Below are 26437 nucleotides of genomic sequence, written 5' to 3'. Positions count from 1 at the left end.
TGGATATAACTATGGATTATTTTGAACCAAACCAACATTTGTTATTGAAGTAGAAGTCCTGGGAGTGCATTCTGACGAAGAACAGCAAAGGTAATCCAATTTTTCTTATAGTAAATCTGAGTTTGGTGAGGGTCAAACTTGGTGGGTGTCAAAATAGCTAGCCTGTGATGGCGAGTTATCTACTCAGAATATTGCAAAATGTGCTTTCAACGAAAAGCTATTTTAAAATCGGACACCTCGATTGCATAAAGGAGTTCTGTATCTATAATTCTTAAAATAATTGTTATGTTTTTTGGTGAACGTTTATCGTGAGTAATTTAGTAAATTCACCGGAAGTGTTCGGTGGGAATGCTAGTTCTGAACGTCACATGCTAATGAAAAAAGCTGGTTTTTGATATAAATATGAACTTGATTGAACAAAACATGCATGTATTGTATAACATAATGTCCTAGGCGTGTCATCTGATGAAGATCATCAAAGATTAGTGCTGCATTTTGCTGTGGTTTTGTTTTTTGTGACATTATATGCTAGCTTGAAAAATGGGTGTCTGATTATTTCTGGCTGGGTACTCTGCTGACATAATCTAATGTTTTGCTTTCGCTGTAAAGCCTTTTTGAAATCGGACAGTGTGGTTAGATAAAGGAGAGTCTTGTCTTTAAAATTGTGTAAAATAGTCATATGTTTGAAAAATGGAAGTTTTTGGATTTTTGAGGAATTTGTAATTCGCGCCACGCCTGTCATTGGATATTGGAGCAGGTGTTCCGCTAGCGGAACGTCTAGATGTAAGAGGATATAGACGGTTGACGTCAACACCTCCTATGGAATATATATATTTTTAAATCTAATAACGAGACGTATCCACCAATCCAAAGAGAGGAATAGGTGGCTTTATGTTCCCCAGCAAGAGAACTAAAAATGCCACTCAAAAATAATGGGACGACGAGGATAAAAGGCAATGCGTAATTTCGATTAAGACATTAATGAGCGAGACAGACGGTCCTTCGTGGGCAAATTTTGTCATCAAAGAAAGAGACTGGTAACATACTGACTATCGAGGTGACACCAATCGGTGCACCCTACGCACTCATGTGCTAAAGTCCAACCTCGAAACATAAATGGAGACACCAAAACCTGTAAAAGGCGGGTGCTTGACAGCCCGCGGTTCCGTTTTGTGGACAAAGAATCCCGTTGTTAGGGCGTAGACATAAGCATCATCATATATCCATATCTCTGATGAAAGCTGTTTGATGCTAACCGTAGCTCACGAATGTGAAGATGTTTGAGTTGGAGAAAATAACAAGCCTTTTATTTAACAAAAAAAATAATCTTTCAACATTAAAATTTGTGACAATAGATTGTTGTATGAACAATTCCAAAGCTCTGCATGCTAATGGATAGATCGGCTGTGAAATAATTGTGCGGCAGCACAACTGGCACCTGTACTCTGGATAATTTGATTAGTGTCAACTGTTCCTGGCAGTGGTCCCATGTAGGCAAGAGATTTGAAATCAAAACCCAACTCGCAGGTAAAAAGCGATGACCTCAATTACTCATGTCTGTTTTGATCAAAACTGACTCTGACCAAAATTATCCTATTTACAAATCAAATGTATTTATATAGCCCTTCTTACATTAGCTGATATTATAAAGTGCTGTACAGAAACCCAGCCTAAAACCCCAAACAGCAGGTAATGCAGGTGTAGAAGCACGGTGGCTAGGAAAAACTCCCTAGAAAGGCCAAAACCTAGGAAGAAACCTAGAGAGGAACCAGGCTATGAGGGGTGGCCAGTCCTCTTCTGGCTGTGCCGGGTGGAGATTATAACAAAACATGGCCAAGATATTCAAATGTTCATAAATGACCAGCATGGTCAAATAATAATAATCACAGTAGTTGTCGAGTGTGCAACAAGTCAGCATCTCAAGAGTAAATGTCAGTTGGCTTTTCATAGCTGATCATTGAAAGTATCTCTACCGCTCCTGCTGTCTCTAGAGAGTTGAAAACAGCAGGTCTGGGACAGGTAGCATGTCCGGTGAACAGGTCAGGGTTCCATAGCCGCAGGCAGAACAGTTGAAACTGGAGCAGCAGCACGGCCAGGTGGACTGGGGAAAGCAAGGAGTCATCATGCCAGGTAGTCCTGAGGCATGGTCCTAGGGCTCAGGTCCTCCGTGAGAGAGAAAGAAAGAAAGAGAGAAAGAAAGAAAGAATTAGAGAGAGCATACTTAAATTCACACAGGACACTGGATAAGACAGACAGGAGAAATACTCCAGATATAACAGACTGACCCTAGCCCCCCGACACATAAACTACTGCAGCATAAATACTGGAGGCTGAGACAGGAGGGGTCAGGAGACACTGTGGCCCCATCCGATGATACCCCTGGACAGGGCCAAACAGGAAGGATATAACCCCACCCACTTTGCCAAAGCACAGCCCCCACACCACTAGAGGGATATCTTCAACCACCAACTTACCATCCTGAGACAAGGCCGAGTATAGCCCACAAAGCTCTCCGCCACGGCACAACCCAAGGCGGGGCGCCAACCCAGACAGGAAGACCACGTCAGTGACTCAACCCACTCAAGGGACGCACCCCTCCCAGGGACGGCATGGAAGAACACCAGTAAACCAGTGACTCAGCCCTGTAATAGGGTTAGAGGCAGAGAATCCCAGTGGAGAGAGGGGAACCGGCCAGGCAGAGACAGCAAGGGTGGTTCGTTTCTCCAGAGCCTTTCCGTTCACCTTCACACTCCTGGGCCAGACTACACTCAATCATAGGACCTACTGAAGAGATGAGTCTTCAGTAAAGACTTAAAGGTTGAGACCGAGTCTGTGTCTCTCACATGGGTAGGCAGACCATTCCATAAAAATGGAGCTCTATAGGAGAAAGCCCTGCCTCCAGCTGTTTGCTTAGAAATTCTAGGGACAATTAGGAGGCCTGCGTCTTGTGACCGTAGCGTACGTGTAGGTATGTATGGCAGGACCAAATCGGAAAAAAAGATAGGTAGGAGCAAGCCTATGTAATGCTTTGTAGGTTAGCAGTAAAACCTTGAAATCAGCCCTTGCCTTAACAGGAAGCCAGTGTAGGGAGGCTAGCACTGGAGTAATATGATCACATTTTTTGGTTCTAGTCAGGATTCTAGCAGCCGTATTTAGCACTAACTGAAGTTTATTTAGTCTTTTATCCGGGTAGCCGGAAAGTAGAGCGTTGCAGTAGTCCAACCTAGAAGTAACAAAAGCATGGATTAATTTTTCTGCATCATTTTGGACAGAAAGTTTCTGATTTTTACAATGTTAGGTAGATGGAAAAAAGCTGTCCTTGAAACAGTCTTGATATGTTCTTCAAAAGAGAGATCAGGGTCCAGAGTAACGCCGAGGTCCTTCACAGTTTTATTTGAGACGACTGTACAACCATCCAGATTAATTGTCAGATTCAACAGAAGATCTCTTTGTTTCTTGGGACCTAGAACAAGCATCTCTGTTTTGTCCGAGTTTAAAAGTAGAAAGTTTGCAGCCATCCACTTCCTTATGTCTGAGACACAGGCTTCTAGCGAGGGCAATTTTGGGGCTTCACCATGTTTCATTGAAATGTACAGCTGTGTGTCATCCGCATAGCAGTGAAATTTAACATTATGTTTTCGAATGACATCCCCAAGAGGTAAAATATATAGTGAAAACAATAGTGGTCCTAAAACGGAACCTTGAGGAACACCGAAATTTACAGTTGATTTGTCAGAGGACTTTGTAGTTTACACTTTGTAGTAAATAGGTAGGTTTTATTGATCCAGGTTAATTCGACCCCTCCATAAAATGATGAATAATAATTGTGAAGGTATGCAGGGCACGTGATTCTAAATGCCAACTGCTTGCTAAATCTACATTTCAACTATAAAAATGTGTCTGCAGGATCCTTGTCCTGACTTTCAAGAATGCCTGTATTGCTTCGCCTTGATTTTCTGATTGGCTGGATACAAGTTTCAACATCCAATTATTTCAGATCTACTAGAGTACACGTTTCATCATGGCGCTGACTGTGGCGACACGTTGGCACATTAGAATTATTAGAATATGCCAAATATTAGTAAAATCTTGCATTCTATCCATGCGGGCTTTTGCAGGCTACCTGAAACATGAAACCGATAGGTGGGATGGCATACAAGCTGTCTGCAGTTCATTCATCAATTTCCCTAAATGGATAAACACTTCAACTACTTTATTGTTTTAACCAAGACTAAGATTTTAGCAAAAAAGTTGTTGTAGATGTGACGTCATTCCGTCCAGCTTTTTTTTATTGACAAGACCTTCAGTGGAAACGCACTGTAGCAGGAATCTATTTTCTATGCAAATTTTCAACAAAAAATATCTTGATAAGTTAATGGAAACGGGTTGTATCACAACCGGCTGTGATTGGGAGTCCCATAGGGTTGCGCACATTTGGTCCGCGCACATTTGGTCCAGCATCGTCCGGTTTTGGCTGGTGTAGGCGTCATTGTAAATAAGAATTTGTTCTTAACTGACTTACCTAGTTAAATAATATGTATTCATTGTTAAATAAAACATGTACTTGACTAATAGCGATGCCATGTAGGCCATTTTCAACCAAATTAGTTGTATTTTGAGTTCAGCTCCTCTTTAAGAGTGTTGACACTCAGCCGCACAAGTCCTCTGGTGGTCAGAGAAAGTACTACCAAATCTCTGGGCCAGAATTAGACTTATAGAACACACGTCTCTCTTTCTCCTCATCACTTAATTCTTAAACGTTGTGAAGTGCATTCACATGCTTAGAACTTGTTGGGAAATACTGATTTGGCTAATGGCCAACCAGCTGCGACAACCATAAACTCAAAGTACAGCCATCATGCTTGCCAACTAATTATAGTTTACAAAAACCATATTAATAGATTGCTTTTAATAAGGTTTTGTTTCATTTAACTGCTGAAAATGCTGTTATCGAGTTAATTTCCTTAGCAGATGACATCAGAGGTCAGCATTTGGGAGAAGTTGTAGCTCAGGGGTGAAAGACCAGTAATTACCAGTTGGAGGGGCGTTCATGTGGATTTTGCTATGTGGTAAATGCCACCTTCCCACTTGGTAATGATAATAGGGTATGTATTGACTGCCTTCCGACACTGCCTCTTAATGTTAACGGTTACGTTCCAGGCCGACTATATCGCAGACATTGCATTGCATCGACAAATGCTTTGCGTGATACATCATTGTCAGCAAAATTATGGATCAGGTTGCTGTATGATGTGGAAAGCTGAAATGTTAAACACCTATCCATGTGTGAAATCTGGCAGGCGTCTGCAAAGTAGTCAGCCTGAAACATGGTCAAAGCCACCATGAAAATGAATGTCCCTTTTGTAAAAAAGTGCCAACAGTACTCTCTCTCTAGGCACTTTCTCAACATGTTATTTGCACTGTAAGATGTTTTAATTTTTGTAGCATAATATAAGTCTTTAGTTTACATCTGTCATGAATAAAAATCTCTGCTTTCCTACTGATTCTGTATTATAACAAAACAAATAACCTGAGGTAGTTTAGTTGCAATGTGAAACCGGTCTGATCTCACATTCTGTTTTACTTCACATATCAGTGAAACTAAATAGTGGGCAGTCTGCTTGACTAGGCTAGTAGTTTAGTGCTTAGGACACAGTTTAGAGAAAATAATGCTTTGACTGCACACATCCCACCCCTAGGGAACAGCAGCATAATTGGCATAATAAAGAAATCCCCATCAAAATCCATCTGTTTAAACTAAAGATGTGTTTTTTGCATGGTCTGCGTCTCAATCCGCCGATGTCGGCATTCCTCATGTGCGATGGAAGGTAACATCTACAGCGGTGTTTGTCAGACCAGCAGACATCCCAAATATCGGTCCTCTCACGAAAACGTTAGTAGCGTCCAAACAGTTTGGGCTACAAACCAATGGCGGTCAATGGCGTTTAAGATGAGGATGGACTTATTTCTATTACAGCATATTTGATAACTGTCATTCATATTTCATTCACCCAGTTCAATGTAACAGCGATAGGTTTAGGCTACTACAGTCGTGGCCAAAAGTTTTGAGAATAACACAAATATACATTTTCTCAAAGTCTGCTGCCTCAGTTTCTATGATGGCAATTTGCATATACTCCAGAATGCTATGAAGAGTGATCAGATGAATTGCAATTAATTGCAAAGTCCCTCTTTGCCATGCAAATGACTTGCTGCCAGTAAGATTGCTAAGATTGCAATAAGATAAGATTGCACCTAAATTAACCATTTATCGGATCATCAGGAACTTCAAGAAGAGCGGTTCAAATGTTGTGAAGAAGGCTTCAGGGCGCCCAAGAAAGTCCAGCAAGCGCCAGGACCGTCTCCTAAAGTTGATTCAGCTGCGGGATCGGGGCACTACCAGTACAGAGCTTGCTCAGGAATTACAGCAGGCAGGTGTGAGTGCATCTGGACGCACAGTGAGGCGAAGACTTTTGGAGGATGGCTTGGTGTCAAGAAGGGCAGCAAAGAAGCCACTTCTCTCCAGGAAAAACATCAGGGACAGACTGATATTCTGCAAAAGGTACAGGGATTGGACTGCTGAGGACGGGTAAAGTAATTTTCTCTGATGAATCCCCTTTCCGATTGTTTGGGGCAACCGGAAAAAAGCTTGTCCGGAGAAGACAAGGTGAGCGCTACCATCAGTCCTGTGTCATGCCAACAGTAAAGCATCCTGAGACCATTCATGTGTGGGGTTGCTTCTCAGCCAAGGGAGTGGGCTCAATCACAATTTTGCCTAAGAACACAGCCATGAAAAAAGAATGGTACCAACACATCCTCCGAGAGCAACTTATCCCAACCATCCAGGAACAGTTTGGTGACGAACAATGCCTTTTCCAGCCTGATGGAGCACCTTGCTATTAGGCAAAAGTGATAACTAAGTGGCTCGGAGAACAAAACATAGATATTTTGGGTCCATGGCCAGGAATCTCCCCAGACCTTAATCCCTTTGAGAACTTGTGGTCAAGCCTCAAGGGGCGGGTGGACAAACAAAACCCCACAAATTCTGACAAACTCCAAGCATTGATTATGCAAGAATGGGCTGCCATCAGTCAGGATGTGGCCCAGAAGTTAATTGACAGCATGCCAGGGCGGATTGCAGAGGTCTTGAAAAATAAGGGTCAATACTTCAAATATTGACTCTTTGCATCAACTTCATGTAATTGTCAATAAAAGCCTTTGACACTTATGAAATACTTGTAATTATACTTCAGCATTCCATAGTAACATCTGACAAAAATATCTAAAGACACTGAAGAAGCAAACTTTGTGAAAATTAATATTTGTGTCATTCTCAAAACTAGGAAACTCCGACATTTGAGACTTGCTAATTCGTTGATCGCAGCCCGTGATTAACTGCACCCAGTTAGAACATTTCAGAATTTCCTAGTTCCGACTAGCACGTGAACGCGACATCAAATATGGGTTAAAACACAATTTCTTGAGCGTTCTTATAATCTCTCATAATACCACCCGGGTTTTTCAATGTTTGAATACTTTTTGTTTGGCATTATTTTTTTGTATCTTATTTGTCACCATATATGAACAAGAATAACATGCACGGGCTAGACCCTGGTGACCCTGGTAAGATACAGGCATCCTTCCTAACTCAGTTGCTGGAGAGGAAGGAAACAGCTCAGGCCAATCGTGACTTTAAAACAGTTAGAGTTTAATGGCTGTGATAGGAGAGAACTGAGGATGGATCAACAACGTTGTAGTTACTCCACAATACTAACTTAAATGACAGAGTGAAAAGGAAACCTGTAAAGAAAAAAAATATTCCAAAACTGTATTTGTCCTGAATACAAAGCCCTATGTTTGGGGCAAATCCCGAAACAACTCATCACCGAGTACCACGCCTCATATTTTCAAGCATGGTGGTGGCTTCATCACGTTATGGGTATGCTCGTCATCGGTAAGGACTAGGGAGTTTTTTAGGATAAAAATAAATGGAATAGAGCTAAACACAGGCAAAATCCTAGAGGAAAACCTAGTTTTCTGCTTTCCAACACAGAGACAAATTCTGCTTTCAGCAGGACAATAACCTAAAACACACGAGTTGCTTACCAAGACGACATTGAATGTTCCAGAGTGGCCTAGTTACAGTTTTGACTTAAATCGGCATGATAATCTATGTCAAGACTTGAAAACGGCTGTCTAGCAATGATCAACAACCAACTTGACAGAGCTTGAAGAATTTTGAAAATAATAAATGTGCAAATATTGTACAATCCAGCTGTGCAAAGCTCTTAGACTTACCCAGAAAGACTCACAGTTGTAATCACTGCCAAAGGTGACTATAATAATGTATTGACTTAGGGGTGTGAATATTTATGTAAATGAGATATTTATGTATTTGCCTAAAAATCAAAAAACATGTTATCACTTTGTCATTATGGGGTATTGTGTGTAGATGGGTGAAAAAACAATCAACATTTAAGCCATTTTGAATTCAGGCTTTAACGCAACAAAACGTGGAATAAGTCAAGGGGTATGAATACTTTCTGAAAACACTGTAGATGTCCAACTGCCATTAGTTGATATGAGAAATAATACATTTCCAACATAGAAGCACAATAGCCAAACCAAAATATGAACTTTAATTGGTTCTTGCTAACTGACCCAGAGAGATGAGACAGATTTATTTTCAGTGTAAGTAGCAAATCTGATATTGCAATGTCATAGAGCGCCCATCCTAGACGGTTTAAACTTTCAAATGACTGATAGTGTTGGGCCCAACATGTGCCTGGACGCTGAGACAGTGCACCCTCCCAAGCATATCTAATAGCGCTGAAAAATTATTAAAACAAGTAATGTCTGGTTTTAAACATTCAACAGCACTGAATAGGTTAAACCCTAGAATAAACTTAAAGCTATCTTCTACGGCTAGGCCTAAATCTATCAGCCCACACCATTCTATAAATGATCCATTAAACCAACCATGAGGAACATCATTGATCAAGAGTGCAATGAAAGCACAGATAACATAAAACAAATTTAAATGAAACTAGTTCAAACCTGTCGAACATAAAACCATAATGTGCATGACCGCGATAAAACTAAATTTAACCTTGCTTTCAGCTTAACAACTTCTTAATAAACAAAATGTACAAATAATCAGATTTTGTTTTAAATACAATAAATGTAAATTCAACATTTTTCTCCTTTTTTTACACTGTCATCACTTAGCTACGTCATTCTTTTTTACACTACGTCATCACTTAGCTACGTCATTCTTTTTTTACACTACGTCATCACTTAGCTACATCATTCTTTTTTTACACTATGCCATTACTTAGCTACGTCATTATTTTTTTACACTACGTCATCACTTAGCTACGTCATTATTTTTTTACACTACGTCATCACTTAGCTACGTCATTATTTTTTTACACTACGTCATCACTTAGCTACGTCATTCTTTTTTTACACTACGTCATCACTTAGCTACGTCATTCTTTTTTTTTACACTACGCCATCACTTAGGTACGTCATTCTCTCGTAGCGTGAACCTTCCAAACAACAAAAGTAGCCCCAAATGTTTACACAACCAAAGCGTTGACTCTTGTAATCAATCAGTACAGAAAAACATAAAATAACAAGTCCTTCCCGGTCACTGTGAGAACAGATTGAGATCCCTGCATCATTAATCACTGTGAGAATTCAAGATTGAATTAAAAAAATGATTAAATGTATTTTTTTCCTCACCAAACTACACACAATATCCCATTAAAACCTATATGGCTGGGTTTTGAACTGACAAATGGAGAATGTCTATTATTTCCATCTATACACCCTATTCTTATATAGTGCGCTACTTTTGACCAGAGCCTGCATAGTGCACTATATAGGGAATAGGGTGCCATTAAAGACTCATCCCCTGCCCTATCTATCGGTCTTTGTGTATTGTCTTCAGGTGTTTCTTCAGATGGCCAGTCTGTTTGAAGTGCTTGCCACACTCAGAGCAGGTGTAGGGTTTCTCTCCGGTGTGGACCAGTTTGTGCCTCTTTAGATTATTGTAATCCAGAAAGCCCTTGCTGCAGTACGAACACCAGTGTCTCTTCTCCCCGTTGTGCCACCTCAGGTGAACATTCAGTTCCACACGCCTCTTGAACCGCTTCACACAGAGGGAGCAGGCAAATGGTTTCTCTCCAGTGTGAACGCGGAGATGCGTCTCCATGTCGCGCCGAATGGCGAAGCATTTGCCACAGATCAGGCAGGCGAACGGGCGCACACCGCTATGGACCATCTGCTCGTGCTTAGTCAGGCCGAAGCGGTAGACGAAGGTCTTGCTGCACTGCGGACACTGATGGCCCCGCTGGTTGCCATGGACACGGTCGTGGCGGTTGAGGCCTTTGAGGTTGGGGAAGTCCTTGCCGCAGGCTGAGCAGACGAATGGGCGCTTCCCCGTATGGAGGGAGGCGTGACTCTCTAAAGCAGCAGCGCTGCTCAGGACACGACCACAGTCTGCACACTGGTTCTTGGCGAGACGTTTCCGTGGAGCCTGGGGAGACTGTTGGAGCTGGTATGGTACCGGTGGCGACCACATCGGTTGTGATTGCAGGTAATGCCGCGCCTGCTGGAACATCAGTGGGCTCTGGGGGGACTTTTTGAAGCCAGAGCGAAGGCTGCCGGTGAACGGAATAGGTTGACGGGTGGAGGGAGACCGTTTCAAATGTAAAGCCGCCGCAGCCACCAAACTAGGTGTTAAGCGGCGAGGGGTGGTGGAAGTGACCTTGAACGGGTGAGGCTGTGTGTGAGGAGGGGTGGTAGGGGAAGGGTTCACGTTCGCTCCCGTAGCTTGGCGAGGGCTGGTGCGGCGTGGGCTGGATGTGGAGGCAGCACAAGGGCTAGGGCTGTATGACAGGCGGCACTGTGGGTTAGAAGGCAGAAACTGTGTCTGTGTGACCAGACCTCTTAGCTCTGACCTCAGACCTCTCTGTGAGGCCTTGGTGACCTTTGACCTACTCCTCTTAGCCTGGGCTAGAGCCAAACCTCTCTGAGCCTGCACCCAGGTCATGCTTCTCTTCTTGGATTTGGACACACCTCCACCAAAAGGTGACTTTCTGGTCGGAGAGTTCACATCAGTGTTAGCTCCTCCCTCTTCCTCACTGATGATGTGGTTACTACTTCCTTGTCCACTAGACTTGTCGTCAGCCGTCTCACCGTTAGCGGTGTCCTCTACTACATCCTGGTCAACGTGTGATTCCCTGGACTTTTCTCCTCTGTTCTGCATCACCATTGAGTAGTCATGGTCTAGAGGGGCGGTTCTCTGTCCTCTGGGTTTCTTAGCAACCACGGGAGATGGAGTACTGTCCCGGGGGCGAGGCCTTAAGCGGAGGCGGAGACCAGAGAGGATCGATTCACGTCGACTTGACTTTCGGCTGCCGCCTACCTGGACAACAATCTCCTCCTTTTTCTCGCCGGCGGGGGTCGTCTCCGTAGCAACAGACCTGGTTGTCACAGCTTCCGTAGAAGTGGCAGGGAGGGAAGAAAGCCCTCCCTCATCTTCCTGCCCTTCATATTCCTCCCCCTCTTCTTCCTCCTCGTCTTCCTTCAACCTCGGCAGGGCGCGTACTAGGGGTACTACTGACAACTGAGCTAAAAACGGTGTCTTAGACATTTGAAAGGGGCCAGAGGGTGAGGGTGTAGTTACAGCAGGGGCTGACAGCTGTACAGGGGCTTCATCAGACGTCCTCTCTGGGACAGCAGGTGACTTCGGTCGTGGCACAGTGGGGTAGCGTTGCACATGCTCAGTGACCAACGACACCTGCTTCTCAGGGGGGCCGGCAGGTTCTGTCAACACAGTTGGAGAAGGAGTGGACTGGACCAGTGGTGTTAGCGATGTTGCCCTGGCAATACCCAACTGCTCCAAAACTGTAGGCGGTTGCGGTTGTGTTGGTGGTGCGGCCGGTGGTCCATCAGGTACAGCTGTAGGCCTAGCTGGTTGTGTTGAGGGCACTGCTATTGGATGAGCTACAGGTAGAACGTCTGTGTGGGACTGTGATGGTGATGATCGGGGTGGACGAGGGGGTACGGGGCTGGGCTGTGTATCCTGAAGAGGGGTTCTGGGTAACCCGGAGAGGACAGGTGGCAGGCGCTCTGACGCTGCTGCTGTCGACTTCACCGTTACGGTCGACTGGACAGTTTCTATTGACAGAGTAGTTACCGTGGACTGGACCATTACAGCAGACAGGACAGTTGATGTAGACTGGATAGTGGCTGCTGATTGAGGAGATTCTGTCAGGTGTGATGTTGATGGAGACTCTGCTGCTGGTATTACCAATGACTGCTGTTCTGCTCCAGGGGCCTGGTCCTGGCCTGTACTGCCCCTGGTAACCTCTTTGGTCCTGGGCTGGGATGGGCTGAGAGCCTGGGGGGGCTCTTGGGTGTCTGGATCTCCCTGGAGGACGGCCGCTGCAGCTCCTGAGGTAGACTGGGTGGTGGGAGGCCTTTCCTGGGTGTAACGGTTGATCAGGGCCCTGACGGCTCCAGGAGGGACCAGGGCTACAGAGGGACAGGACGGAGAAAGGTGGCGGGGATAGTGGAAAGCGAGAGACGCAAAGAGAGACAGAGAAAGAACAAAAGACAGAGAGAATAACAGTGGAGAGATTATTATAGATATTATTAGAGCCTGGTTCTCATCCCAATACTGTTTAATACATTGTAATGACATTCAGAAGCAGGTCTCCCTAGTTCCTACCTCTGCCTGGTAACTCTCTGAGAGGTTGTCTACGGACCAGAGTCGGGGGATCTCCCCCCTCCTTCTTCAGCAGTATGTACCCGGGGGAGTAGTCATCAGAATAGTCTGCCTCCTGATGGGGGGGTGGGGTGACAATGGCACAATCAACCACAAAAGCATAGGGTCATCGAAAGCTCTGACAAAGACTGTGAGGCCGATGTACATAAGCTTAAATGAACAAGTGATACTAGCAAGCGCAGAGTGAAGGTTTTTCTTTTTTCTGGGTTCACCAACAACAGGTTGAGTATAGAGAGGTGGATGACTTGACGAGACAGCACAAACAGATCTGGGACTTAGACTAGGTGGGGACTCAGGCTAGAAGCCTGTCTTACCCAATCCACCTCCTGTTTGATCAGAACAAAGGCCATCTGTGGGTTGCCCTCCTCGTCATACGCTCCACAGTGCAGCTCAGTCCCCTGGTCCTCCTCCCGCAGGTGCTGCTCCCCAGCCCGAGGTAAAGCCTGCTTTGTCAGAACTGAAAATACCAGACCAGGAGAGAGTTGTACTTAGGATAAAAGGCACACAAAAAAACTCTGAGTTAAAGATTAGAAACCAACTGATGTGACAGAACATTTCAACATCCTGTGTTGCAACCATACAAATAGAATCCAGTCAAATTGCCAGTGTTTGAGGTTCCAAGTACATTCTATGTTATATATTTCTATGGTTGCAACATACCTATCATTTTGGGTGACATTTCAATCCCTAGGTTATGAAGGATCTCTTATCAGTCATTTATGAATGCATAATAATATAGACTACAACTCTCAAAACGATATGTTCTGCCTAATATTGTAGTCTATACAAATTAAACGTAGCTACATGAAGTAGTTTTTGAAAATATTAGCTGTGAGCCTACACGCTCAGCTAACTAGTTATCAGGATGTGTGATCATGGGTGAGTAATTTGAACGTAGATAGAGAGATAGTTAGCGACAGTAGCTAACGTTTTCACCTCACCGCATTGAACGCCGATGTCACATTTTCCAATACGTGTTGTACTTTGACTCGGTCTAGGTTCTGCGGTTTGGCGTTCACTTTCACCGGTCCATCTCTTCGTTATTTCATGGGATCGAAGCCTTGATTTGAGGTCCTCGTTCTCTTCTTTTATTCTGGATATTTCGGCTCGCAGATCCCCAATAGTTGTTTCGAAAAGTTTCGTTGTCTCGGTGACTGCCGTCTTCAATACACTCTCCATAACAGAGGCGAACTGAATATGAAACCCGTCGTTCGACATGTTGGTGGCAGCCATCTTCAACCAACACTCATATACTTGTAAAATCGATTATTATTTCGAATATAACGTACAGGATTGATCAGAACATGGCTTCTTATTCTATGGACACGGCACACAGTGCTTTGTGTGACACACTGAGAGGTGTGTAGATTTCCTGTAAATATTTTACACAATTTTATAAAAATAGCCGTATTATATTTTCAACCTTATTTACAGTCAACGTGAAAACATGCAAAGGTTTTGTTCAAATAAATACATTTTCTCTCCAGAGAGGACCGTAGTGTAGATTGTCCCACTACCAGATCCGTAGGTTTGTTTCCGGAAGTGCTATTGTTTTTTGTGAATGACTTTAGCAAAGATCTGTTATAACTAGACCAAGATAGACACAGCCTGTTGTTTCCAATGGGAACAAATTAGTCATAGTGGTCAGAACAAGGAAAGAGGTGGACAGAGCCAATCACGAACTAGTGATATCCTATTGGCGCGTTCTAGCATTCATCTGCATATTTCCGTTATTTCCCCCTCCTCGCCTTGACGCTCCTTCTACACAACGTGATTTTTAAAAACTTTCGCACATGGTACACTCTGTTCATAACAGATAATCGTTTGGGGAACAGAAAACTGTTTTGAGATCAAATGTTTAATCGACGAGCAAAATGTCGTTCCATATTCTCCCACTGCCGGCCTAGGCTTCCTTTCACTACCATATTTGGTAGTGCGTGGAAAGGCTAAGCGGATGCTTACATTTTATACATCCGGTGAAATATATGTCTCATTGTTCTGTCTGTGATTTTAGTGTTGGTTCTGTAACTATCAAACGTTAATTACCAAACTGCCATAAGCTTGCGTTCTTTCAATGCCTATGGTATTTCTTTGTTCGAATATCCTCATACAGTAAATGCTACATCTTATATCTAGAAAGTATTGCAATTGTTATTAGGACCGTCATTGAGAGAGACGACGTCCAACAGTAGCTAGCCTGCTAACGTTAGCTAGCTAGCTTCCTAGCATTTTTCTGTGCTGGGTCGTAACACTGATCCACCTGAACAAAAGTAGCTAAATGTTACGAACTCTTAACTGTAGCTAGCTACACATAGACAGTTTGCCATGATGTCTGAAGCCATCGTAACCTTCCAGTCTCAGCTCTCCGGAGTCATGGAGACGGTATTCAAGGCTGCAATGTACGAAATCACCAGGCTGGTGGAGGATAGCTTCCTCAAGGAGGTGTCCCGGAGCCGGGAGCAGGTCGAGTCACTGAAGAAGCGGCTGCAGTGGTCGGAGAGCAGACGCAGGGATAGGGACAAAGAGAGAGGCCGGAGGGGGAAGTGTGCCGACTGTGGGAGAGTTGACGAGGAAACCGAGGAGAGAAGCTCTGGAACCTCACAGACAGGTGAAGTGAGAGACATCAAAACACATATCTACAATGATTGTACAAAACATTAGGAACACCTACTCTTTCCATGATAGACTAAGCAGGTGAAAGCTATTTCTCCAAATTAATGTCACTTGTTAAATCCACTTTAATAAGTGTCGATGAAGGGGGTGAGACAGGTTAAATATGGATTTGTAAGCCTTGAGACATGGATTGTGTATGACAAAATATTTAAGTGCCTTTGATGGGTATGGTAGTCGGTGCCAGGCACTCTGGGTTTTTCATGCTCAACAGTTTCCCGTGTGTATCAAGAATGGTCCACCACCCAAAGGATATCCAGCTCACTTCACACAACTGTGGGATGCATTGGAGTCAACATGGGCCAGCATCCCTGTGGAACGCTTTCAACACCTTGTAGAGTCCATGCCCCGACAAATGAATGCTGTTCTAAGGGCGAAAGGGGGTTGCAAATCAATATTAGCAAGGTGTTCCTAATGTTTTGTACACAATTTTTTATATATATATATATATATGACACTTTGCCTGTTTATATATATATCACACACACACACACAGTACCAGTCAAACGTTTGGACACACCTACTCATTTAAGGGTTTTTCTTTATTTATTTTACTATGTCACTTTCTCCAGAGTCCATAGAATAGGTAAGGCCTCTGGAAATAGGCCACGGGCTATTATTGCATGTTTTGACAAAATTAAGCAAAAGGAAATGACGAAGAACATGGGCAGAGAACTCAGAAACACTGATTTTGGAATGAATGATCACTTCCCCACCGAGATCAATGAAAGGAGAAAAAAATTATATCCCATCATGAAGGAAAAACGTTGCCTGAATCAACGATTCTCCATGGTGATGGATAAACTTTATATCAACGGGCAATTGTTTCGGGACTGTAGAGTAACTCCCTGGCTATTTTAATTTAATGTTCAAATTTGAGTCTGTATGTTGTAGTGTATCATGACAACTTCAACTATAACGAATACATGCTCTATTGATCTTCACTTGACAAGGAAAGGGTTGCATATAGCTCAGGTTAATGTATGTAGCCTTCCTAACAAAATACATGAAGTTTTTTACTTGGTCAAGATAAATAATATTCATAGTTTGGCCTTTACCGAAACGCATTTAGATGCATCTGTAAATGATGGGCAAATTAACATTCATGGATATAGTCTACTTAGAAGGGACAGGAATAGGAATGGTGGGGGTGTAGCACTGTACATTAAGAATCATATACCTTTTAAGAGGAGGGATGACCTTAATGTATATCAAGTAGAGGCACTATGGGCTCAGGTACATCTGCCTCACCAGGCAGCCATATTGGTGGGATGTGTGTATAGACCTCCTAGCTCTAAGGTGTCCTATTTGGATGACTTATGTACTGGGTTTGACAAGGCCACAGATAGCAACAGAGATGTATTTATCTTGGGTGATTTTAATATAAATTGGAAGGATCACAATAATTCGAATAGAACAAAATTGATGAGATATGCTGAGAACTGTGGTTTGAAACAAATGGTTAATGATACTACTAGATCATCAATTAAGTTGGGTCATCGTTCAGACACATGCATTGATCTGATTTTCTGTAATATACCATCGCAATGCTTAAAAGCCAGATCAATGCCAGTGGGCTGGACAGACCATAATATTGTGACCATAACCATGAACACCAAGGTTCCAAAGAAACCACCTAGGATTGTGGTCAAGAGAAATTTTAAAACATTTAATTATGAGCTATTTCTAAATGATTTGGCTGCTGTACCCTGGGAGATGATTTATCTAGAGGATGATTTAAATCACGCTACAGAATGTTTTATTGATTTGCTCACTGAGGTAATGGACCATCATGCCCCAGTAAGAAAGAGTACAGTTGGTGCTCTTCCATCTCCATGGATTGATGATGAACTGGGTGAGGCTTTTTCTCAAATAAATATGTTAAAAGTCTTAGCAGCCAAATCAAAATCAGAAATTGATGAACAGAATTTTAGAACATTGCGTAATTATGCAGTTAAATTGAATCGAAGGGACAAAAAGTTATTTTTCAATGCTTTTATTGATTGTAAAAATGATTCTAAAAAGGTATGGAATACAGTTAAGGGTTTACTTGCTACATCTATCTCATCATGCCCTTCTAGTGTGGAGGTTGACGGGAGAATAATAACAAAACCAGTTGATATTGCCAATCATTTTGCAGAATTTTTCACAAAGAAAATTAATTTACTGAGCAACAATGTAAACATACATTCTTCCAAACAAGCTATTGTCCAATGGATTGATGATCATATTATGAGCAACAAGATCTGCTCTTTTAGTCTGCAAACGGTGTCAGTAGAGGAGGTGTTAAACCTTTTGAAGTCATTACCTGATGGGAAATCTACAGGTTATGATCTTATGGACAATTTTTTTGCTTTGCTGTGCTGCTCCCCAGATTGCAGTTCCACTGAGATACATATTTAATTGGTCACTGGAAAAGGGGATGTTTGCAAATGTATGGAAGCATGCTAAACTGTGTCCTATTCCGAAAGACTGCAAAGAACCCGCTCCTCCTGCCAATAGTCGACCAATTAGTCTACTCCCTACACTCAGTAAGATATTAGACAAATATGGGAGAACATGGAAAATAATGATCTGATTACAGCCAATCGGCATGCTTATCGCAAAAATCATTCCACTACCACTGCATTGGTTGACATGACTGACCAGTGGCTCAATGCTATGGATAATGGCAAGTTTGTGGGGGTACTATTTTTAGATTTCAGTGCAGCATTTGATTTAGTGGATCATGAAATAATTTTGACAAAATTAATGCATTATGGTTTTAAGGAGGTAGCATTGAATTGGGTACAGTCATATCTAACTGACAGGAAACAGTCCACCTATGTCAATGGTTCATTTTCTTCCCCTCATGCTTTAAACTGTGGAATACCGCAGGGCAGCTGCCTTGGGCCACTTCTTTATTTAATATATACCAACGACCTTTCCTATGCCCTAGCTGAAACTCAAGCTACTATATTTGCAGATGATACTACAATGTATGCAGCAGGACAATCGGTTCAACAGGTACAGCAAGCTTTACAAGGAGATTTGGAGAATATTAGGGAGTGGGTTTGCCAGAATAAACTTGTTTTAAACACCAAGAAAACCAAAGCTATGTTTGTCTGTTCCACTAGGAAAAGGCCAAAACAGCATGGGATACAATTAAGTATGGGAGGAGTACAAATTGAAGAAGTGGCAGAAACAAAACTATTAGGAGTGCAGCTAGACAACTGCTTATCATGGTCATCTCAAATAACTAATCTATGTAAAAAAATATATATATATTAAAACAGCATGTATAATCAGAAGGATAGCTAAATATTTACCAGGAAAAATTCTTAAGCAAATAACACAAGCTTTAATTGAGAGTCAAGTGAACTACTGTTCTGTGGTCTGGGGAAATGCATCATCAAGTGAAGTTAGGAGGCTGCAGATTGCACAGAACAATGCAGCAAGGATTGTTTTACGGTGGAGATATGGTTTTTCTGTTGCAGTAATACGCAATGTTCTTGGTTGGTCATCAATCGACAAGATAATTGAAAAAAACATGCTTATTTTATTTCATAATATACATAATTTAAAACGGCCAAGTACAATTCACAACGGTAATCAGTTGGTAAGAGACAGACATTCCGTAAATACTAGGAATAGATTGTCCACCATCTATGCGTTATCCAGACAGAAAAGAGAAATAGGCAAAATAACATTTCGATTTAGAGCAATAAAGAAATGGAATAAATTAACTGAGCAAACCAGAAACCTTTCAATATACAAATGTAAACATTATTTTAAAACAATTTAAATATAATACACAGAAATGTTGTGGGATTACAGTAGATGAAGAATCCATATTTTTTAGATTGATTATTTATTGGTTTATTACGTTAGTATATTATGTATGTTTGTAATAGTGTGTTATATGTGAAAATGTGTTCGTATATAAATTGTATTTTAATATTTAAGGACTCTTGGAAGATTAGTCCAAATGGGGACTAAAAGAGATCCAAATCAAATTTTCAACATTTTAGAATGATAGTGAAGACATCAAAACTATGAAATAATACATATGGAATCATGTAGTAACCAAAAAAGTGTTAAACAAATCTAAAAATATTTTATATTTGAGATTCTTCAATGTCACCCTATGCCTTGATGACAGCTATGCACACTCTTGGCATTCTCTCAACCAGCTTCTCCTGGAATGCTTTTCCAACAGTCTTGAAGGAGTTCCCACGTGTTGTGAGCACTTGTTGGCTGCTTTACCTTCACTACGGTCCAACTCATCCCAAACCATCTCAATTGGGTTGAGGTCGGGTGATTGTGTAGTCCAGGTTATCTGATGCAGCACTCCATCACTCTCCTTCTCGGTCAAATAGCCCTTTCTAAATAAATCACAGACAGTGTCACCAGCAAAGCACCATCATACCACCACCTCTGTGCTTCACGGTGGGAAGCACACATGCGGAGATCATCCGTTCACCTGCTCTGCGTCTCACAAAGACACTGCGGTTGGAACCAAAACTCTCAAATTTGGATTCATCAGACCAAAGGACAGATTTCCACCGGTTTAATGTCCATTGCTCGTGTTTCTTTGCCCAAGCAAGTCTCTTCTTCTTATTGGTGGCCTTTAGTACTGTTTATTTTGTAGCAATTTGACCATGAATTCGCAGACGAATAGGTAAACCACCGCTACCCTCTGTATTATTGGCCAACATGCAATCATTTGAAAACAAACTGGACGATCTACGACTAAAAATATCCTACCAACGGGACATTAAAAACTGTAATATCTTATGTTTCAAGGAGACATGGCTGAACGATGACACAGATAATTTAAAGCTGACTGGCTTGTCCGTGCATCGGCAGGACGGAGCAGCTACGTCTGGTAAGATGGGGGGGGGGGGGGGGTGTGTGTCTATTTGTCAACTGCTGGTGCGCGATGTCTAATTTTAAAGAAGTCTCGAGGTATTTCTCGACATAGGTAGAATACCTCATGATATGGTATATGGTATACCACATTATCTACCAAGAAAGTTCTCATCTATATTATTTGTTGCCATCTATTTACCACCACAAACCGATGCTGGCACTAAGACCGCACTCAACGAGCTGTATAAGGCCATAAGCAAACAAGACAATGCTCACCCAGAAGCAGCGCTCCTAGTGGCCGGGGACTTTAATGCAGGCAAACTTAAATCTGTTTTACCTCATTTCTACCAGCATGTCACATGTGCAAGCAGAGGGAAATAAACTCTAGACCACCTTTACTCCACACACAGAGACACATACAAAGCTCTCCCTCCATTTGGCAAATCTGACCATAATTGTATCCTCCTGATTCCTGCTTACAAGCAAAAACGAAAGCAGGAAGTACCAGTGACTTGCTCAATACGAAATGGTCAGATGACAAGGATGCTAAGCTACAGGACTGTTTTGCTAGCAAAGACTGGAATATGTTCCGGGATTCATCCAATGGCATTGAGGAGTATACCACCTCAGTCACCGGCTTCATCAATAAGTGCATCGACGACGTCGTCCCCACAGTAACCGTACATACACTCCCCAACCAGATTACAGGAAACATCCGCACCAAGCTTAAGGCATGAGCTGCCTCTTTCAAGGAGTGGGACACTAATCCGGATGCTTATAAGAAATCCCGCTATGCCCTCAGACAAACCATCAAACAGGCAAAGCGTCAATACAGAACTATGATTGAATCCTACTACACCGGCTCTGACGCTCGTCGGATGTGGCAAGGCTTGAAAAATATTACGGACTACAAAGGGAAACCCAGCCGTGAGCTAAGTGCCTTTTTGCTCGCTTCGAGGCAAGCAACACTGAAGCATTTATGAGAGCACCAGCTGTTCCGGACAACTGTGTGATCACGCTCTCTGTAGCTGATGTGAGCAAGACCTTTAAACAGGTCAACATTCACAAACTCGCTGGGCCAGACGGATTACCAGGACGTGTACTCAAAGCATGCGCGGGCCAACTGGCAAGTATCTTGACTGACACTTTCAACCTCTCCCTGACAGAGTCTGTAATACCTACATGTTTCAAACAGACCACCATAGTCCCTGTGCCCAACAAAGGAACGGTAACTTGCATAAATTATTATCGCCCCGTAGCACTCACGTCTGTAGCCATGAAGTGCTTTGAAAGGCTGGTCATGGCTCACATCAACACCATCATGCCTGAAACCCTAGACCCACTCCAATTTTGCATACCACCCCAGCAGATCCACAGATGACGCAGTCACACTCCACACTGCCTTTTCCCACCTGGACAAAAGGAACACCTACGTGAGAATGCTGTTCATTGACTACAGCTCAGCGTTAAACGCCATACTGCCCACAAAGCTCATCACTAATCTAAGGACCCTGGGACTAAACACCTCCCTCTCCAACTGGATCCTGGACTTCCTGACGGAGTTGTGGTAGTTTACCTACTCGTCGTCGAATTCGTGGTCGAATTGCCGCAAAGGAACCACTACTAAAGGACACCAATAATAAGAAGACTTGCTTGGGCCAAGAAACACAAGTAATGGACATGGAAATCTGTCCTTTGGTCTGATGAGTCCAAATGTTAGATTTTTAGTTCCAACCGCAGTGTAGGTGAACGGATGATCTCCGCATATGTGGTTCTATGCATGGTAGAGGTGGTGTGATGTGTGGGGGTGCGTTACTGGTGAGTCTGGGATTTATTTAGAATTCAAGGCACACTTAACCAGGGTGGCTACCGCCGCATCCTGCAGCGATATGCCATCCCATCTGGTTTGCGCTTAGTGGGACTATCATTTGTTTTTCAACAGGACAATGACCCAACACACCTCCAGCCTGTGTAAGGGCTATTTGACCAAGGAGAGTGATGGAGTGCTGCATCAGATGGCCTGGACTCCACAATCACCCGACCTCAACCTAATTGAGATGGTTTGGGATGAGTTGGTCCGCAGAGTGAACGAAAAGAAGCCAACAAGTGCTCAGCATATGTGGGAACTCCTTCAAGACTGTTGGAAAAGCATTCCAGGTGAAGCTGGTTGAGAAAATGCCAAGAGTGTGCAAAGCTGTCATCAAGGCAAAGGGTGGCTACTTTGAATAATCTCAAATATAAAATATATTTTGATTTGTTTAACACTTTTTTTGGGGGTTACATGATTCCATATGTGTTGTTTCATAGTTTTGATGTATTCACTATTATTCTACAATGTAGAAAATAGTAAAAATAAAGAAACTCTTAAATGAGTAGATGTGTCTAAACTTTTGACTGGTACTGTACATGCATACATACATACATACATACATACATACATACATACATACATACATACATACATACATACATACATACAATCAGTGGAGGCTGCTGAGGGATGGAAGGCTCATAATAATGGCTGGATCGGAGCAAATGATATGACATCAAACTCATGGAAACCATGTGTTTGAAGTATTTGATACCATTCCATTGATTCTGCTCCAGCCATTAATATGAGCCCGTCCTCCCCAATTAAGGTGCCACCAACCTCCTGTGATAAATATAGAATCACTCTGAAGTGGGGCTACTGTAATGTGTACCTTCCATACTTTAGTGATCAGACAGTATTGGTTTAAGAAAGGAGTCAAAGTCATGGCTGGTGGTGACATCTTAATAAGATGTTTCCTTTCCTTCATCTTATGTGAGGAGACTCCATTATCCACAATGTTACATTCCTTTTACTCCAAATGAAATGTTCTCTTTGTTTACCTGTGGCCAGGTGTGGAGAGGGGGCGTGACCTGAAGCAGGAGAAGGTACCAGGGGAGGAGTGGAGCAGCTGTGGGGGCGTGGCCGGGGAGACAGCCTTCAATGATCTGGAGGAGGCTGAGGCCACCATTCCAAGGAGAACCTTTGAGGTAGTTAGAGGACTGAGTAAACTCTTGGAGGCTGATGCCACCACCCCTAGGAGAATCTCTGAGGTAGGTAGGGGATTGACTAATCACCTGCGGTGGGTGTGGTGTTACAGAATGTTTTGGTGGAAATATATTGTATATAACAGATTGTCACAAAGAATAGGGCAGCCATTTTCAAACCTCTCCTCATATTTGAACTGTTCCAGAACTAGCCCACTTGATTCAACTTGTCAACGAATCCTCAAGCCCTTAACTACTTGAATCAAGTATGCTAGTTCAGGGCTACGACAAAGTTGTGAGATGTCTGGGGGTCCCAGAAGAGAATTCGGAATAGAAAACTATCATGTCAGCTCTATTCAGTCACTGTCAGTTTATCCATTATTTAGTCAGAATAATTTGCTCTTCCAGTCCACAGAGGTCGCAGGTCAGAAGCTGGATATCCTGCTGAAAGAGGAGCCTCTCCACAACACTGAGCTGCGGGAGAGATGGGGCGTCTGCCTGGATGGTGAGTTGAGGAGTTTACCACAAATATAACACAGACAATTGCCTACTTTTTTATGATGATGAGAATGATAACAAGAGTAAGTTATAGTATGCTGTGTCATTTCAAATGTATTCATTATTACACATGTAAAGTCAACTTGAAGCTGTAAGTAGACATTTAACATTACAGTTACTCTACTACCATTTCTACTATTGCTAATGTCTTAAATATTAATGCTTCTGATGCCTCATGTCCCCTGTGTTCTTCAGAGGCCGATGGTTCAGACGTCTCGGGGAGTTTCAGTGAGCAGGAGCTGCAGCAGTGCCAGGATGACTGGGCGTCTGGTCTAGACCAGGATCCTGAACCATCGGGTCCCGAGGGAGACTCAGGAGACCCCAGCCAACCTCTCTACCGCCCCCGCTACAGCGTGGAGGAACTGGGGGTCGGCTTTGAGAAGTCTGGTTACGGCAGTGGTGATAGTGGAGGCCATCTTCTAGACATGGAAGGGCTGGATAGGCTTCCTGGTTCCCCGTCTCGTCTGGGGGCGCTGAGCTACGGAGCTGTGGGTCACTACCAAGTGAACCTGGGGGGGTCTGAGGGGGGAGACCATCACCATCGCTCCCACATGCCTGGCCCCCATCGGAGCCGGAGGAAGCAGGTGGGGTCGCCAACGCCATCCCCCCACCCGGAGGTGGGAGACCGGAACTGCCTGTTGATCAACGAGGAGGGGTACCTGCAGGACTCCAGTGTCTTGTACCCTGAACACGGTGTCGCAGAGTCGGGTAACAGAGCTGGCCACAGCGGGCTAACCTCCCTCCACTCTGGAAGCTCAGCCCACAACAACAACACAGAGAGCCTGTATGGTGCCGCTGAAGACTTTGGACACTCTTTAAACCTCAGAGATCGTTCACAAGAGCAGGTTACAGGAGGAGTGGGGAGGCATCATGCCTGCAATCAATGTACAATGACCTTCCCAGACTCTAGTTCCCTCAAGGCCCACAAGCAGAAACACAAAATGGGGAGAGGGTCGAGTACAGGGTTAGGGTCTGGGCCTCTGTACTCCTGCACCCAGTGCGGTAAGACCTTCACCCAGGCCTGCAACCTCAAGGTCCACCAGCGGGTCCACCAGGCCAAGGGACTCCACCTCTGCAGCCATTGCGGCAAGGGCTTCACCTCCTTCTCCGACCTGAAGAGGCACAAGTGCAGCCAGACTACAGACAAGCCCTACTGCTGCTCCATCTGTGGGAACAAGTTCAGTCGGCTCTGGAACCTGAAGGTGCATCAGCGTATTCACACGCAGGAGAAACCCCACTGCTGCACTATGTGTGACAAGAGCTTCACGCGGGCAGACATTTTGAAAGTGCACCTGCGCACCCACACTGGGGAGAGACCGTACTGCTGTTCTGTGTGTGGACTCAGCTTCAAACGACTGGCACATCTGAAATCACACCAGCGCAAACACAGGCCGAGTCTCCTGGACTGAATTTTTTATTTCTACATTTTTTTGTTATAAAGCAGACGCTCTTACAATTGCTACATTATTCTTCGGACAGCTAGTTTTATTATTTTATTTGACATTGAGAACATTGATGTGATCAGTTGTTTATTAATAAAGACTTTGAAAATATGAACATGTTTTCTGTGATCTATTCTTACCACTTTGCCCAGTCATATTCAAGGTTGGAACTACTTTTCTATGAGTTCTGATCCTTCTAGCCTTGATTTTCATTTTTATAACATATACAGTATTTCACTTTTTAATATGTATAGTATTTACTAGGTGTTGTCCAATGACTCCTGTAACCCTCTTCAAATCAAGTTTGATTGGAAAATGCTGTTTTAAAGAGGACATGCATTATTATATCTTTGTACTCCCTGACGACGGCCATGCAGCCGAAACACGTCAAGAGTTTGTAATCTTTGTTATCATTTAACATGCCGTACAAATAAAGGCATTTTAATTAATTATATTCAGAGTGCCTTGGTCCTCCTTTCTTTTTGATGAAAATATGAATGGTAGGACATCTGTGTGTTGGTTAAGAATTCACGCCATACATGGACTGTCTATGAATTGTCTGTCAAAATGATCATGCCAACCGAACAAACATTTGAATATGGGGCATTCATGTGCTCGTGGGAAGTCGTAAGTCTGCCATGATTGTGTTCAAGTGCATTTAAAGTCTAACCAGTTCTTCAACCAATAAGATTTTAGCTAGCTGGATTGCGAGCTAACATTGCTAATAATAAAGTTAGCTTGTGACGTGTTGATAGGATGGTTCAGCATAAACAACAAAAGAATACTTAACCAATCAACAATAATATAATATAGTCCTGTCAGAGCCAACGGTCTCAGTTTGAAATCTTAGTCCTACCAGAACCTTTGGTTGAGAGTGTGAGTCCTTAAATGGAAGTCCTCATCCAAATAAATGTTTGTAACCCAAAGGAAAAGACACAATGGGCCATATTCTGTTACGGGAATTAAGTTGTCAATGTTCTTAAACCGAACTTCAATTTAACTACTCAGTTTGTATACCAGAAGGTGTAAGGTTCCGGTTGAAAGAAACAGACTGAGACCCAGCCTACAATGATTAGAACGTTTATTTGCGAGAGCTCTAAAA

General features: G+C 43.1%; 2 protein-coding genes across 4 annotated transcripts; one reads left to right on the top strand and one right to left on the bottom strand.

Annotated features, from left to right (window-relative positions):
• Positions 1–9204: 9204 nt before the first annotated feature.
• Positions 9205–14049, bottom strand: LOC115202438 (uncharacterized). The gene is made up of 4 exons (XM_029766573.1): positions 13741–14049; positions 13114–13256; positions 12743–12854; positions 9205–12546 (listed from the first exon to the last, which is right to left on the bottom strand). Exons 1-4 carry the CDS (start codon positions 14030–14032, stop codon positions 9929–9931), a joined length of 3165 nt encoding a protein of 1054 aa, XP_029622433.1. The 5' UTR covers positions 14033–14049; the 3' UTR covers positions 9205–9928.
• Positions 14050–14065: 16 nt separating this feature from the next.
• LOC115202439 (zinc finger protein 180) lies at positions 14066–25450 on the top strand. 3 transcript variants are annotated; one of them, XM_029766575.1, is made up of 5 exons: positions 14066–14158; positions 15155–15407; positions 23202–23401; positions 23744–23840; positions 24089–25450. In XM_029766575.1, the coding sequence occupies exons 2-5, from the start codon at positions 15173–15175 to the stop codon at positions 25300–25302; spliced, it is 1746 nt and encodes a 581-aa protein (XP_029622435.1). In that variant the 5' UTR covers positions 14066–14158; positions 15155–15172; the 3' UTR covers positions 25303–25450. The 3 variants fall into 3 exon arrangements, with proteins under 3 accessions (XP_029622435.1, XP_029622436.1, XP_029622434.1); XM_029766576.1 differs by lacking the exon at positions 14066–14158 and having other exon boundaries at positions 14785–15407; positions 23202–23338; XM_029766574.1 differs by lacking the exon at positions 14066–14158 and having other exon boundaries at positions 14785–15407.
• Positions 25451–26437: the final 987 nt, after the last annotated feature.

This window comes from Salmo trutta, chromosome 11 (assembly GCF_901001165.1).
Source record: "Salmo trutta chromosome 11, fSalTru1.1, whole genome shotgun sequence".
NCBI lineage: Eukaryota > Metazoa > Chordata > Actinopteri > Salmoniformes > Salmonidae > Salmo > Salmo trutta.
The sequence above is the reverse complement of the archived record's forward strand: the minus strand, read 5'-3'. Positions and strand labels throughout refer to the sequence as shown.

Coding starts and splice junctions, on each gene's coding strand:
- LOC115202438 (XM_029766573.1), bottom strand. CDS start 14,032: ATGGCTGCCACCAACATGTCGAACGACGGGTTTCATATTCAGTTCGCC. Junction 12,855..13,113: donor TCAAACAGGAGGTGGATTGG/GTAAGACAGGCT, acceptor CCCCCCCATCAG/GAGGCAGACTATTCTGATGA. Junction 12,547..12,742: donor CAGAGAGTTACCAGGCAGAG/GTAGGAACTAGG, acceptor GTCCCTCTGTAG/CCCTGGTCCCTCCTGGAGCC.
- LOC115202439 (XM_029766574.1), top strand. CDS start 15,125: ATGATGTCTGAAGCCATCGTAACCTTCCAGTCTCAGCTCTCCGGAGTC. Junction 15,408..23,201: donor CTCTGGAACCTCACAGACAG/GTGAAGTGAGAG, acceptor ACCTGTGGCCAG/GTGTGGAGAGGGGGCGTGAC. Junction 23,402..23,743: donor CCCCTAGGAGAATCTCTGAG/GTAGGTAGGGGA, acceptor TTGCTCTTCCAG/TCCACAGAGGTCGCAGGTCA.